Here is a 13,220-nt window from a genome sequence, read left to right on the forward strand (position 1 = left end):
CGGGGGGGTGGGGGTGGGGGGGTAAAGTAATTCCTATTGTCATGGTGCGTTTATGCCGGATTTTTTTGACCTCTTTCAGACTGAGTTCTTTGTCATCAGTTCTGTCTGCTCTGGTTATTTATTTGTAAAGTAAAATTAAAAAAATGTTCAACTTCAGTTTTTTTCCTGCTGGAGTCTCTGCTGCACTGCAGGGGCACAGTGGACTGCAGTCACTGGAGGTTCGGATTAAAATGCTCATAAAAAAGTGACAGGTGAAAAAAAAAATGACCAAAAGTTAAGAGAAAAAAAACTCTAAATATTACTTTGACTTTTACTTAGCAAAGCATCAAAACTCTCACCGTAGTTTGAGAGTTTCAGGCGGCATCAGCTCCAGCGTGTGCGTTGGACCGTAGAGATTGACCACATAGAGCTTCACCACTGGGTTGGGCTGTCCAGCCTGTGGACACAGACGGAACCTTTAGACTCTGCAACTGTTCAATACTCAGAAAGGACCAGTGACTTGGACCAGTCCAACCAGGTCCTCAGTTCTTCATGATCATATGAGACTGATCAGAACACAGTTGTTCCATTGACCTCCTGGACTTCAAAACCTGATTTAGGTTCTAACAGACCATTCTTACTGTCTACATCACGTGTCAAACTCTAGGCCCGGGGGCCAAATACGGCCCGCCAAATCATTTTGTGTGGCCTTAAAAACTCTGGGTTGGGGACCCCAGTCTTCCCCTTCAAGAGGAACTGGTGAAAATGAGTTTGACAGCCATGGTCTACATGTCCCTGTGTCAGCATTTCTACATATTTCTACACCAACATTTTTTTTTTTTTTTTTTTGCTGAAACACAACTCGTAGACAAATATTCCCCTGATGGTTGATCTGTCTTCAGTAAAATGTTAGACTAGGACTCAACACTAATTCCTGTCCAGTTCTCCACAGAGCCAGAGTTTCACCAACATCACAGAACCCACGCTCTGGAAAGACCTGGACTTTGAACAGCCCTCAAAGGAAAGACTTTCCAGACGTGTTGTTTTCAGAGAAAAGTGCTGATTAAAGACGGGACTAGAATCAAATACAAATGGGAAACGTTAGCATTTAGTCAGCAGTTCATGTACAGGGCGGTGTGTCTGTGGTGGACGATGATGAAGCAGCTCTGATGATTCTCCTTCCTGCTCCAGCTGCAACAACAAAGTGTGGAGTATTTTTATCTCTGTGCTGTTTCTGCAGAATAAAGAACTTCAGACACAAAGAACCTTCTGTGTTGTTCTCAAACCAGCAGCTCCACTGTAGGAAATAGGAATTGTATCTGGAGGGTCACAGGTTCGAATCCACCTGCCCCCATTATTACTCATTTCTGTTATATACATTGGGGTTGTTAGGCTTGGTAATACCCTACCTTGGGGTATGGATACTGTTTCCCTTTGGGGTACGGCACGCCAGTGAAGCGGGGTAGGACCATGTTGGGAACCTGAGTGTCATTGAGGACCAGGAAGGCCAGTCTTTCTCCATCCGGTGACCACCAGTGTGCCACATGGCTGTGAAGGACCTCCTCTGATTGGAGGAACACAAATAAGGAGCAACGTCAACTCCTGCTGTGGCAACAGTAGCAGGATGTACCTGGTCTTCAATTCATTAAGAATATATATATATAGTATATACATATATGTATATATATACACATGTAAGCTGAGAGACAATGAGTCAGACGTCTGTTCTCCTGCTGATTAAACTGTGAAGCTGTCGGAGTCACTGTCACAGAAAATATAGCTGCAGGAAGAGATATCTGGAAAAGAGATTTTATTCACCTAACAGGCGGAACAAACAGTCGGTACCAGTGACGAAGGGACTAAAAATACCTCTGAATATTGGTGTCTAGATGAACACGTGTGAATTTTAAATCAGCCCTAACCTGATGTTGAGATGGAACAGTGTTGTGTTGCCAACTATGATGACCGTTTGACTACATTTACATTGTTTAAACAATCATTATACGAGTATAAAACTCAATACTGTCATGCCTATAGTATCACAGTTTATCGCAATACATCGTACCGTTGCCCTGTATTGCAATACGTATCGTACCTCCAGATTCTTGCCAAAACAAAAATCTGGTGTTAAACTGACCTCACGGTTTAATGAAGCGGACAGAAAAAAAAAAAAAAAAAATCGACATCATGACATCCTGATCAGACGTCAGCTCCAAAGGAAATAAAAAAAAAACATTGGTATTTCATTTCTATAAGATTAAGTAGATTTGCATAACTTGTGTAATCCCCTGGGGGCAGTACTCCCGTGATGAAGTGTTTTCACTGCCCCAGTACTAGCATGAATATTTAATCAGTGTCTTTTAAACACCGGCTTTTTAATCTTCAGTCCACGCAGATTAATCTGCACCGAGTCTCAGCGGGGTCAAAAATCTTCATCTGTTGGAACACAGTTAACTACAGACAGCCCCCCCCCATCCACCCCCCCACCCTCCTCTGTGTACCTTCATACAGCCAGTCGGCGATTCCATTGAAGATGACCCCCTCCCTCCCCGAGGACGTGAGTCTGAGAGAGTTAGTCTTCACGTCAGACTGGTAGTAGATGTTGTTTTCAAATATGTAGATCTGTGGGGAGACACAACACACAGGTCAGAGGTCAGGGGTCATCGACTGTGATGTCCTCAGATCAGTGCTTCAAGGTAACAGGTCTGTGTGTATGAGGTGGGGGCTCTGACAGACCGTCACAGCGCCCCCTACTTACTGTATATTTACATTTACAGCAAGTAGGTATTAAAAACTAGATGGAACCGATTTATTATAAAAGACTATTTTATACAGTTTATACAGCAGGGGGTGCAGGAGGTGGGGGGGGGGGGGGCCCGGAAAAGTCCACAACAGCAAACGTCATCCCCCCCTTAGCCCTCCCCCAAAATAAACCCCCTCTGTGCCTTTCCTATTTCATGTTTTATTCACCTTCTCTAAACAGTTCTGCCTCGTTCTTCACACCGGCCTCAAACGTTCCCCTGGTACCGTACACCAGTACCTGAGTACTGCTGACACATCAGGGTAATCACCGTGATACTCTGAACTCACCAGCTGTTGGCCCTGAACTCCCCAGGCGGCGTACTGCAGCACCGAGTTCACCACCTCGGGGGGGTCCAGCTCCCGCACCTCCCTGAAGAAAGAGGAGACAAACAGTTCCATTGTTGTCCTGATGTGGTACAGCGCTGCTGGTCATGTGACCTCAGAACTGTTCACAGGAACAGCTGAGTGTCGGAGGAACCCAGTCACTGATTTCACTGTCTTCTACTGGTGACTGTGACCCCCCCCCACGTCCCCCCACCTGACCTGTGGTGAAGTCTGTGTCTCACTCACCGAGTGTGAATATTGTAGATACTGTACGCAGCCATGTAAGAGTGACGGAAAACCTGGGTCAAAATCAAAGATGGCGAGAGAGGAGATTAACAGATACTGACGTCAAAACATCATCATCATCATCATCATCTGTGTGGACTACAGCTGCAGGAGGAAACATCTAGTTCCATCTCAGGGACTCTACTTTGTCAAGTGTCCCTGCAGCTGGAGGCAGCTGAGCGTATTCCCAGTGGAGGGGTTTGGGGGGGGTATGTGTCAGTAACGGAGCAGGAACGTCCCAGAAAAAGAAGGAAACTTCAACTAGAATAAGTTCATAAGTTGTTAGTTAGTTCAACGGTTAAATCTCATTTCTGAGTTTTGTCATCGGTGTCTATTTGAGCTGACACCTGGAAGAACAGGTCTAAGAACTGTCATTAGAACTGTCATCAGAACTGTTCCACGAGCTGAAGATGAAAAGAGAGCAAATATCTGAACCTTCCTGAAAACCCGTGAATGCCTCCAGATTAATTGCCCTGTCAGAGTAATCCCAGCTGTTTAAATATTTCATTTTGAAACTTTTCTTTCCCAGGACGACAGACGGTAATTGAACCTTCATCCTGTCGCCTCCCTCAGTGCACGTGACCTGCCATGTGCACACTGTCCGCACAGACATTTCAATGACACCTGGGAATGTCAGTCTAAAATAGAATAAAGTAGTCACCCCCCCCACCCCACCTTCTCCCCCATTATTTGAAAAAAAACCTTTACTTTTGTTGGTTGACTGATACTTTAATATTTACTTTAAGTACAAAAAAAAGAAAAACTCTAAAAAAGGGGTAAGGTTGTAGGGGGGTAATTAATGTATACACCTGCCTAAAACTTTTGCTACACGTCCTTATAAAGATAAGAACAAACACACACACACACACACACACACTTGATCTCACCTGTTTGACGTCATAAGCAAAGAGAACGTACTTCAGGTCCGGGGAGACGGAGAACTTCACCACGTTAAAATTGATCTGAGAAAAAAAACAACACAGAACTTTCTTTTATCTCCATCCAGGGCAGAGGTGAAGTGTACAGATACAGTGTCTGTGAACTTCATTTTACCCATAATTCCTCTTTAAAGCATACATGTTGGGGGGGGGGGCCCCCCCCCCACCCCCCACAGGTCTACAAACCACTGTATGAGTTACTGGCTCCAGCATTCTGCATACAAGCCCCTGATTAGTAGAATAGATTGATAAAATGAGCTGCAATGCTGCCATCTAGAGGCTTTCACTTTTACATAGAGCTGTTTTCCCCCAAACTAGTCCTAATGTTTACATTTATTAAATTTTCTGATCCCAGATTTTGTAACTGCGGTGAAGTTGTGACTGACAGAGAAACCTACAAATGTTGTGTTCGTCAGAAGGATCGCCGTTTCATTGGTGACGATGTTGAACTTGATCACATGACCATCACTGTTCCTGTAGATGACCTCAGAGTCTGTGGGCAGAAGACAAAACAGTCACAGAACTGCAGCACCGATGGAACCGAGTCAGGAACGGAAGAAAGAACAGAAAAGTTTAATATAATCAGCTGCTGTAACAGGAGCGGGAGTCAATCCCAGCAGTCACCAGGTGAGGGCAGGGTTACACCCCGGATAGTTCTCCAGTCGATCACTGGGTCAACGGCCATTCACACTAACATTCACGCTATGGGTCAACGGCCATTCACCCTAACATTCACGCTAACATTTACACCTATGTTCAGATTAGAGTGACTATTAAACTAACCCCACGTCTCCCAAAAGACCAGCAGGTGGAGCTGCACTGACTATCCTTCCATTAGTCCGTTTTCATGAGAACAGTCTCTAAGTCAGCTGAGACTCTGGACTGACTAAGGACTTGAGGGACCAGGACTTGGATCCTCTGGACTAAAAATATCTTCCTGTGATCTTTGAATCATTGATGTCGGACATCAATAATGGAACGTTCAGAGCAGAAGAAGAACAGACGGAGACCCGGGCATGTATAAGTCATGACCTACAGCAGTCACATGATCAACAATGAAAGGACCTGGACCTGGAAATGACTGCACAGCTCTGTATATTTTATATGTCCACATATGTGTCTGTGGGGGAGGCAGTGGGGATGGGGGGGTCTGCTCAGTCACCCAGCTCAGATGTTCAGAAGTCTAAACCTGTCACTGCAGGGTTTAAGAAGTCAATGTAAAAGTTTGTGCACGCTACTGTTTGTAAATCATGACTTGTCTTTAACTGTGCGCCCCCCCCCTCTTGTCCCCTCTCCTTTTCCCCATTACCTTCATCTAAAACATGTCAGCAACAAAAGCTAAAAGCTTTTCGTAACCTTATTTCCCTTGTTTCCGTGAAGAGAGGTGAAGGCTTTTCTATTTCAGGAAGGCAGCAGCAGCAGCATCAGCCTCAGCATCATCAGCCTCAGCCTCAACCTCAGCCTCAGCAGCATTAAAAGGGCCTCACAGGCTGCGTCTGCTGCTGCTCTGTTCCTGTACAGTCAGCAGTTCCGTCTGTAACCTGCACTTCCCCTGTGGCTCCAGCAGGGACACTGCCATTACCCCAAGGTTTCAGGACCAAGGTCAGCTCCAGTGGAGTCAGCTTCAATGAAAAACCAGCACAGCCGTAGGACTTGAAGAGGTGGTGATCAGGTTTGTGGAGCCCCTCCCCCACGCCCCCCCCAAGTTTCACATACAGTATATTCTAATATATTAAAGTATATATTTCCATCTGTGAGCTGTGGAGTTTTCTCTGTGATTGACAGCTGTGATGTCACAGCCGGGCAGATGCAGACGACCTGATCCAGGCCCTCATGGTTTAGAACTTCATCACGTCACATTAGCATCTCACTAGTGACTCCCCCCCCCCACCCCCCGCCCCCTGCTGTACTGATCCTTCAGTAGCGGCTCCACAGCCTGCTGTGTCTCTGATGTTAATTAATGGGAGGCAGTGATGTGTGCTAATCCTAATTAACCTGTGAAGATGTCGCTGCAAATGTGAAAAACAGATAAAAACTGATAAATACAGAAAAAAACCAGTTACTTCACTGATGCGTATGTTGTAAACGCTGATGTAGGCTCCTGGCAGCAGGTGGCGCCACGCCTCATCTTTCCCTGCTTCTCTGCCGCACCAGGCGGCACAGGAAAAAAGATTGATTGGCTCGATTATTTTGGCTGATTAATCAGGCAACGAGTCTGCTGCTGCGTTTGGAAATCAGACTGGTACTGTTTTTGTTCCGCCCTGATTCCGAGGAGCTGCGCGCTCATCGTGACCCCCCCACAGATCTGCAGCTGAAGGCTCTCCAGGGAAATGGCTAACTCAAGTCAGACTCCACTAAGAGCCGGTTCAGTTCATTCAGCTGCACGACATGAAGTTCCTGTTTTAGAACATTGAGGGCAGAAGAACGACGGTCCACAGAACCCTGACACACAAAGAGAGAGATGGAACGGTCCATGCCGAGGTAGGTGGTTCCTCCAGGGAGGAGATCATCTCAGTTTTCCGAGCAGATACAAATGACAGGGAATCTACAGACCAGCAGGGACGTTCAAGGACATGGTACTGATCAGAGATCTGGACCACTGTCACACCAATATAATAAATACTTATCAGCCTGCAAAAAAAAATCACCAACTGCCCCTGGCTGAAGAGGAGGTGTATATACTGTGTGTGTGTGTATATATATATATACATATATATATATATGTATATACACAGACTGTGTATGTGTATACACACACACATACACAGTCAGAGCCTGGACTGGCGTCAGTCTCTGAAAGACTGTTCTTTAACAGACTGAAGTCAGAACTCACCATTGATCCATTTGGCCTCTGGGTCGTTGACCTGGAAGTCAGACTTGAACAGATCCTCCACAGTCAGTTTGGTGTCACTTCCTGCCTGGTTGTCAGCTGTGAAAACATTCAGATGTATTTATGCTCAAATACATATAAATGTGTTTTGTATATTCTGTCAAATATTTGTTAGAATAATTTAAAAAAATATAGGCAAAAATAATCTTATTAAGTCATGACATTCAGCACCATGTGACAGAGAGAACCATGGGAGAACGTCTGTGGAGAAAGAAGAAAAACAGCAGTAGCGGCCAGGTCACCTGGGGTCAGGAGGATAACGGACATGGTGATGAGAGAGCAGACGGCCACGATGACCAGCAGGGCGATGGCGATGCCCTTCCAGTTCCTCTGTGGAGGACTGACTCCACCCAGGTCCTACAGAGACAAGCACAGTCACGGGTACACAGGTTACTGCAGTATCTCCATGTTTTAGTCAGACAGACTGTACAGTGACCCGGTACTGTTTACTTCATCACAGTACTGTATAAACAGTTCTAGACCTTGTGGCACTGAAACTGTATCTACTTATTCAGTTCCACTTATCCCCATAACATCAGTGTCCAGACCAGTGGTTCCCAAAGTGATAGGCAGCATCACAGGTCAAAATCTTCATAACATTTCCATCTTCTGCTCTTTACACCACACATCCACATATGCAACAATCACCAAAGGAAGTATTGACAGGAACAATCTGAAGGTCTTTAATTATGAATGCACCAACCGGACCAGCCACAGGGAGGGGCTGTTGATGTGACATCACAAATAACTCACATGATTCACAGCCCAGAGTTTGATCTTTTACTGTGGCTGTAAACTGCATCAGAGATCTTGGATGCTAAAGGCTATCTGGTCCATATGTGATGTGGTCTGTCGTCCTGGAAGTCCCTGGAGGTTTTTCCAGCATTACTTTTCCAGACTCCTGGGATTCAAGGCTGTTAACGCAGGTCTTCCTTCACATCTGCTGTCACTGATAAGGTGTATTAAACCTCCAACCCATAATTCTTTCCACCCTGCTCCACTTCTCTGCCTCAACAGCCCTACAGGTAAAATACACTGATCACTGGTCTCCGAGCCAATAACACCCCCTGATTAGTAGAAGGGCAGGAAGCAAACGACAGCCAATGAGAGCTGCTGAAGGAAGCGTCCTCCGAGGCTACGACGACTTCAACTTTAAATCACATTTATTACACATGTCTGTGATTTATAAATAGAACTGTGCACAAAGTTTCTAGTGTGTACTTCTGTGTACACAGTACATGTCTCTTCCAGTATGAAGTACAGCAGCTCAGACTAACACAGTTCAGAAAACTCCAGTTTATGAAGAAGATTCCTAATAGGATTACTAGGCAATTTACTAGGGGTGTAAGAAAATATGGATACACTGAAATATCGCAATATTTCATTTCTCAATACCATATCAGTATTCTACAGTAAATAAACAGTCAAATATTAATTGTTTTGATGCATTTAAACCTCAGAAGATTCTTGCCGATACACAGCCCTACAATTTACCAGACCAAGACTAGGACACACTGTACAATGAAAAAGTACCCCAGTACATCTGGTACTTCACTTCACTTCTGAAACCAGTGTTACATGCACCCTAGTTTGAGAACCACTGCACTAAATGAATGCCTTGTATATCTGCACACTTTTCAAATCCACATTCATCGGTTCTCTGGACTAATAGTCCTGATCTAATATCAGGACCGGGACCACTGCTCCTGTTATTTATAGAGCCAACGCTCCAGTGTCCTTGAAAATGGACAGCTACTTTAAATTGCCCCGGTGCCGCCGTGCATGACACACATCCACAGTCTCCTCCACAACGTCTCAGTTTCTTCTCCACAGTTCTACAAAGACAAACGTGAGGAACAATAAAAGACTGAAGATATTTTCACCAACTCCACCACTAATAAGATAGAGGCTCTGAAGTACAGGTGGTCTCCAGGAAGGTTTGGTCAGTGGCAGAGCCTTTTATATATGCGTGTGTGTGTGTGTCATTTAAAAAATATAATGGGATGTGGAGGCTCCAGAGTTTTAAAAGCTGTGGAACCACAAGTTCACAGAAAAAACAGATCGCATTTAAAAAGGCTTTACCAATCAGCTGAATGAGACGCCACAAAAATATGCCACGTCATCATAACTACTAATCCCTAAAACAGAGTGATGTCACTGATGACAATCCAAGAACCAACTGGTTCTTTCAGTTTTCTAACATTTAATTAAATATGAAAACTTTAACAGTTAAGATAAAAGATTTAAAAAAGGTAAAGATAAAAAAAACCAATTACACCCTGGTTCACTGGTGTTTTTTTACCCTTTCCTTTGGTTATTATTTATTTATTCAACCTCAGGAAGCCTCGTTTAATTGAACTGACACTGAGTGTAATTCTACCAGGCTCTCTCTGGGACAAATTCCATCACATTCAATCAATACAATCAATTATTCATCAAGTCCAGTCCAGTCCAACAGGGCCCAGAAAACACCAGGACACACTTACTGTTGAGTAAACACTGATGACAGCACCAACTACAGGTCAAATATAAGAGTTCATCTTTTTATTGATTTTCTTTTTTTAAAAATTCCCTAAAATCATCAACACTGAATATTTTAAACATTTTTATCTGTAAAAAACAAAAAGTATTTTAATTACAGAAAATACTATATGATACCTGTGTGATTAGGGACCAAACTGTTCTGAGTACTGTAAGACCCATCAGCCCAGCCATCCAACAGTCTACCATCCAACCACCCACCATCCAAATATCCAACCAACAAACCATCCTTATCGTGGTGGAGGGATGACTGTGCCACTGATCTGGACTACTATTAGAAAGTACAAATAAGAGATACTGCCTCTGTACCCTAAGCCTTTTTTCCTGTGGGTTTTTTTATTTATTTTTTTATTTCTAACCTGTTTAGTCCACTGAGGATAAATGTATTAAGTATGTATTCAAACTGACTTGACTAATGTAACATGTAACCTGGTAACGTTGACAGTCAAGTTGTCATTGTTTAACTAACAAAGCTACTCAATACTAATAACTAATTTAACTAACACTATATTACTAATAACAAATGCAGTCTTTTCTTACTCACGCAGACTCACCGGGTTTCTCCGATCAATCACTGAGCATCCGACTCCACTGATTCACCGGCGTCAGGACGGTTCTCCCCCCGGAGGGTTCAGAAGTTTCATTAAAGTATATTTCTAGTAAACATCCCTGGAGAAACGGGTCAATCATCTCCACTGAGTCGTACGGTGTTTATCTTGGTTAAATATGAGATCGTAGAATTACCATAAAACGTCACTGTACACCTGTTTTGATGCGCTAGAAGGCGGTGTCGTAAAACTGCCGTAAAACGTTACTGGCGCCTCAAAACAAGTCATAAAAATCTTATTTAATTAGTTTGTGTTTATTTTCTAAACCTTGAGTCAGTCATTAACAGTTCAAGAAATACTTTATATTTGAAATACAACATTAATATCAAATGTTTATTTCATCTAAGAAACCGCGGGTTCCCCCTCCGCCATTTTGTCACAAAGTTCAAAGCCTTTATATTCTATTAGTAATACCTTAAATCTTCGTAAACACACGGACATACCCGCATACACCGGGTTTAAACTGGAACTCCTACTTAACGTAACCATACATTAAAAAAAAGTAAATATAAACCTAATTTTAACTCAATAGCCGACGACGTTAGTGTAGCGGTTAGCACACCTGCATCGGAAACAGCGAATAGAGACTCCTCGGTTCGATTGCCCGAGAAACCACATACTTGGAATATATATATATATATGTATATGTATATATATAATGTAATTATTATTGCACCTTTTAATTTTCTGCATGTTACCAGCAGGCGGACAGAGATATTGCTGCATGTTACCAGCAGGCGGACAGAGAGTCGGTCCATCTGCCTGTCAGTGAATTGTGATCAGTATGATTGTCCTTCAGACGGGCTGTTGATTATCTGTCCAGGGGGCAGAAATCAATCCTTGTCTGTCCTCAGTTCTTAGACTAGAATGCTGAAAGTGCAGAAGAAGCTGGTTCTCCAGAAACACTCACTTCATCTCCGCTCAGCTGATGAACTGACAGGCCTGGCACGGCTGCCTGACAATATTGATGAGAACAATTTCCGTGGAATAAAACTATCTTTGCAGCTCATTGCTGGGAAATTAAAAAAAGAAAAGTCCCCGTGGCTTTTACAACATGCAATTTATTAACACATAAAAGTTAACAGTGTGTAATTAACTAATAAAGAAATGTGTGCCAACAGGTGGGCTTCCTCCATCTGTTCATACACATATTTATACTTGGTGCATAAATAATCGGTCCTAAATTATCCTCTGAACTTCATTGATAAAAATGACGAATGAAACTTCCTTCAAATACCTAAGCTGAAACATAGTGTACACCTGGTACTCTGTTCAAACCATGTTCAAATAGTCTACAGAATCTTCTCCTTTAAAATAATGTCAGTGGTTTGGTTAGAAGAGTGTCTCCAACCCCTGGGGCGTGGATCGACAACAGCACTGTGGGCTGTAAGGTACAGCGCAACAATAAATGAGATCATGTTTACATTTAATTGTTTTCCAGATTGGAACTGACTCAGAACAGTCAAAAAATAAAATGACCTTTGACCTACAACGACCTTTGTCAACGATGGGGTTTGTCTGTAAGAACAACAACAACGATCCGAAACGAACTTAAAAAAACACACACACTTCAAAAGATTCTGTAGCAGTGTTGTAGTACTAATGCAGTACTTTCACGTTCTTAGAATACCAGAGGTAAATGACAAATACAATCAAATACACAAACAAAAACATATTTGGTCGTGACGGTGACGAAGGACTAATATCAGAAGTCTAATATTGACAGAAGTCAACCTGTCTATGCCAAACACACTGGTTAACAACACTAGTTAACAACACTAGTTAACAACACTAGTTACACTCATGTGTTGTTACTGTCACCACATGTGATGCTGTAGTGGGAGAGTCTGCAGAGGCACGCAGAGGTAGAAGAACATGAATCTGTGTGACTGTCTCTGCTCATCTGTGGCTAATTTTGGCCCAGAGGCTTCAGAGTTAGTGGGTGATGGAGAGGCAGCGTGAGGCAGGGCTGGGGGCTGGGAGGTCCGGGGGGTGGGGGGTGACTTCTCTGATTCACACATTTGAATTGTGTTTCCAATTATGTTTGAAATAAATTTGAGACTATTTTAATTCATTTTCAGAGACATTGGTCCTGGTTTTCCCTTCTGGAAAATACTGCTGCTACTAGTTGTACTACTACTAGTATTAGTTATACTACAACTACTACTAATAATAATGTATAAGCACGTAAGGACTTCCAAGCATCTCCCCCCCCCCCTTCTCCCTCTCTCTTCCTCTATCTTCTTTTCTCCCTCTCCCCTCCACCCATCCCTGTGTCACTGTATCTCTTCCCCATTGACCAGTTCCAGTGCTCAGTGGTCAGTACTGAGCACCGACATCACCGACATGAAAACCCTGTCTGTCCACCGTCCACTGGGAATTCCTTTATAAATCCACGCTGATGAAAATCAGAGACACGCACGAGCACGAGCGTAAACGCAGAAGCGCGCGCACACACAGACACACACACACACACGATCCTCCATCACTGTGATTCAAACTGTGTGTCGGAGGCAGAGGATAAATTACAATGCATCCTGCGCAGTCCTCTCCACCTCCCTCCACCTCCCTCCACCCCACATCCCTCGCTCCCAGCCTCGCTTCCTCCCTACTCGCTCCGTGCGCCTGACCGTGCCGTGGGCAGACTCCCAGGGCTGTCAGCTGATATCAGCCTTAAACCCTAATGACTGCTCCGACCGTCGGCTCTCCTCCTGTCCGTCCTCCTCCGGAGGCACCGACGTGACAACGGACGTGTTGGTTCGTCGTTTCAAACAGACCACAAACCGACAACTTACAGGAGGATGTGTTGACTTTCTAACCGGGGATCACACAGTGGTGGTGGCGGTGGGTGGG

The 13,220-nt window shown here is 43.9% G+C and overlaps 1 protein-coding gene across 1 annotated transcript in view; it reads right to left on the bottom strand.

The window, feature by feature from the left end:
- dpp10 (dipeptidyl peptidase like 10) overlaps positions 1-13,220 on the bottom strand; it is a 54,854-nt gene that overhangs the window by 27,837 nt on the left and 13,797 nt on the right. Inside the window, exons 3-11 of the mRNA XM_008328940.3 lie at positions 7,461-7,575; positions 7,162-7,257; positions 4,727-4,821; positions 4,278-4,352; positions 3,352-3,404; positions 3,070-3,151; positions 2,481-2,601; positions 1,389-1,543; positions 339-436 (exon numbers count right to left, since the gene is read on the bottom strand). Coding sequence (XP_008327162.2) covers positions 339-436; positions 1,389-1,543; positions 2,481-2,601; positions 3,070-3,151; positions 3,352-3,404; positions 4,278-4,352; positions 4,727-4,821; positions 7,162-7,257; positions 7,461-7,575 — 890 coding nt within the window. The remainder of the gene's footprint in view (positions 1-338; positions 437-1,388; positions 1,544-2,480; positions 2,602-3,069; positions 3,152-3,351; positions 3,405-4,277; positions 4,353-4,726; positions 4,822-7,161; positions 7,258-7,460; positions 7,576-13,220) is intronic.

Source organism: Cynoglossus semilaevis, chromosome 16 (genome assembly GCF_000523025.1).
Source record: "Cynoglossus semilaevis isolate Cse_v1.0 chromosome 16, Cse_v1.0, whole genome shotgun sequence".
NCBI classification, from domain to species: Eukaryota; Metazoa; Chordata; class Actinopteri; order Pleuronectiformes; family Cynoglossidae; genus Cynoglossus; species Cynoglossus semilaevis.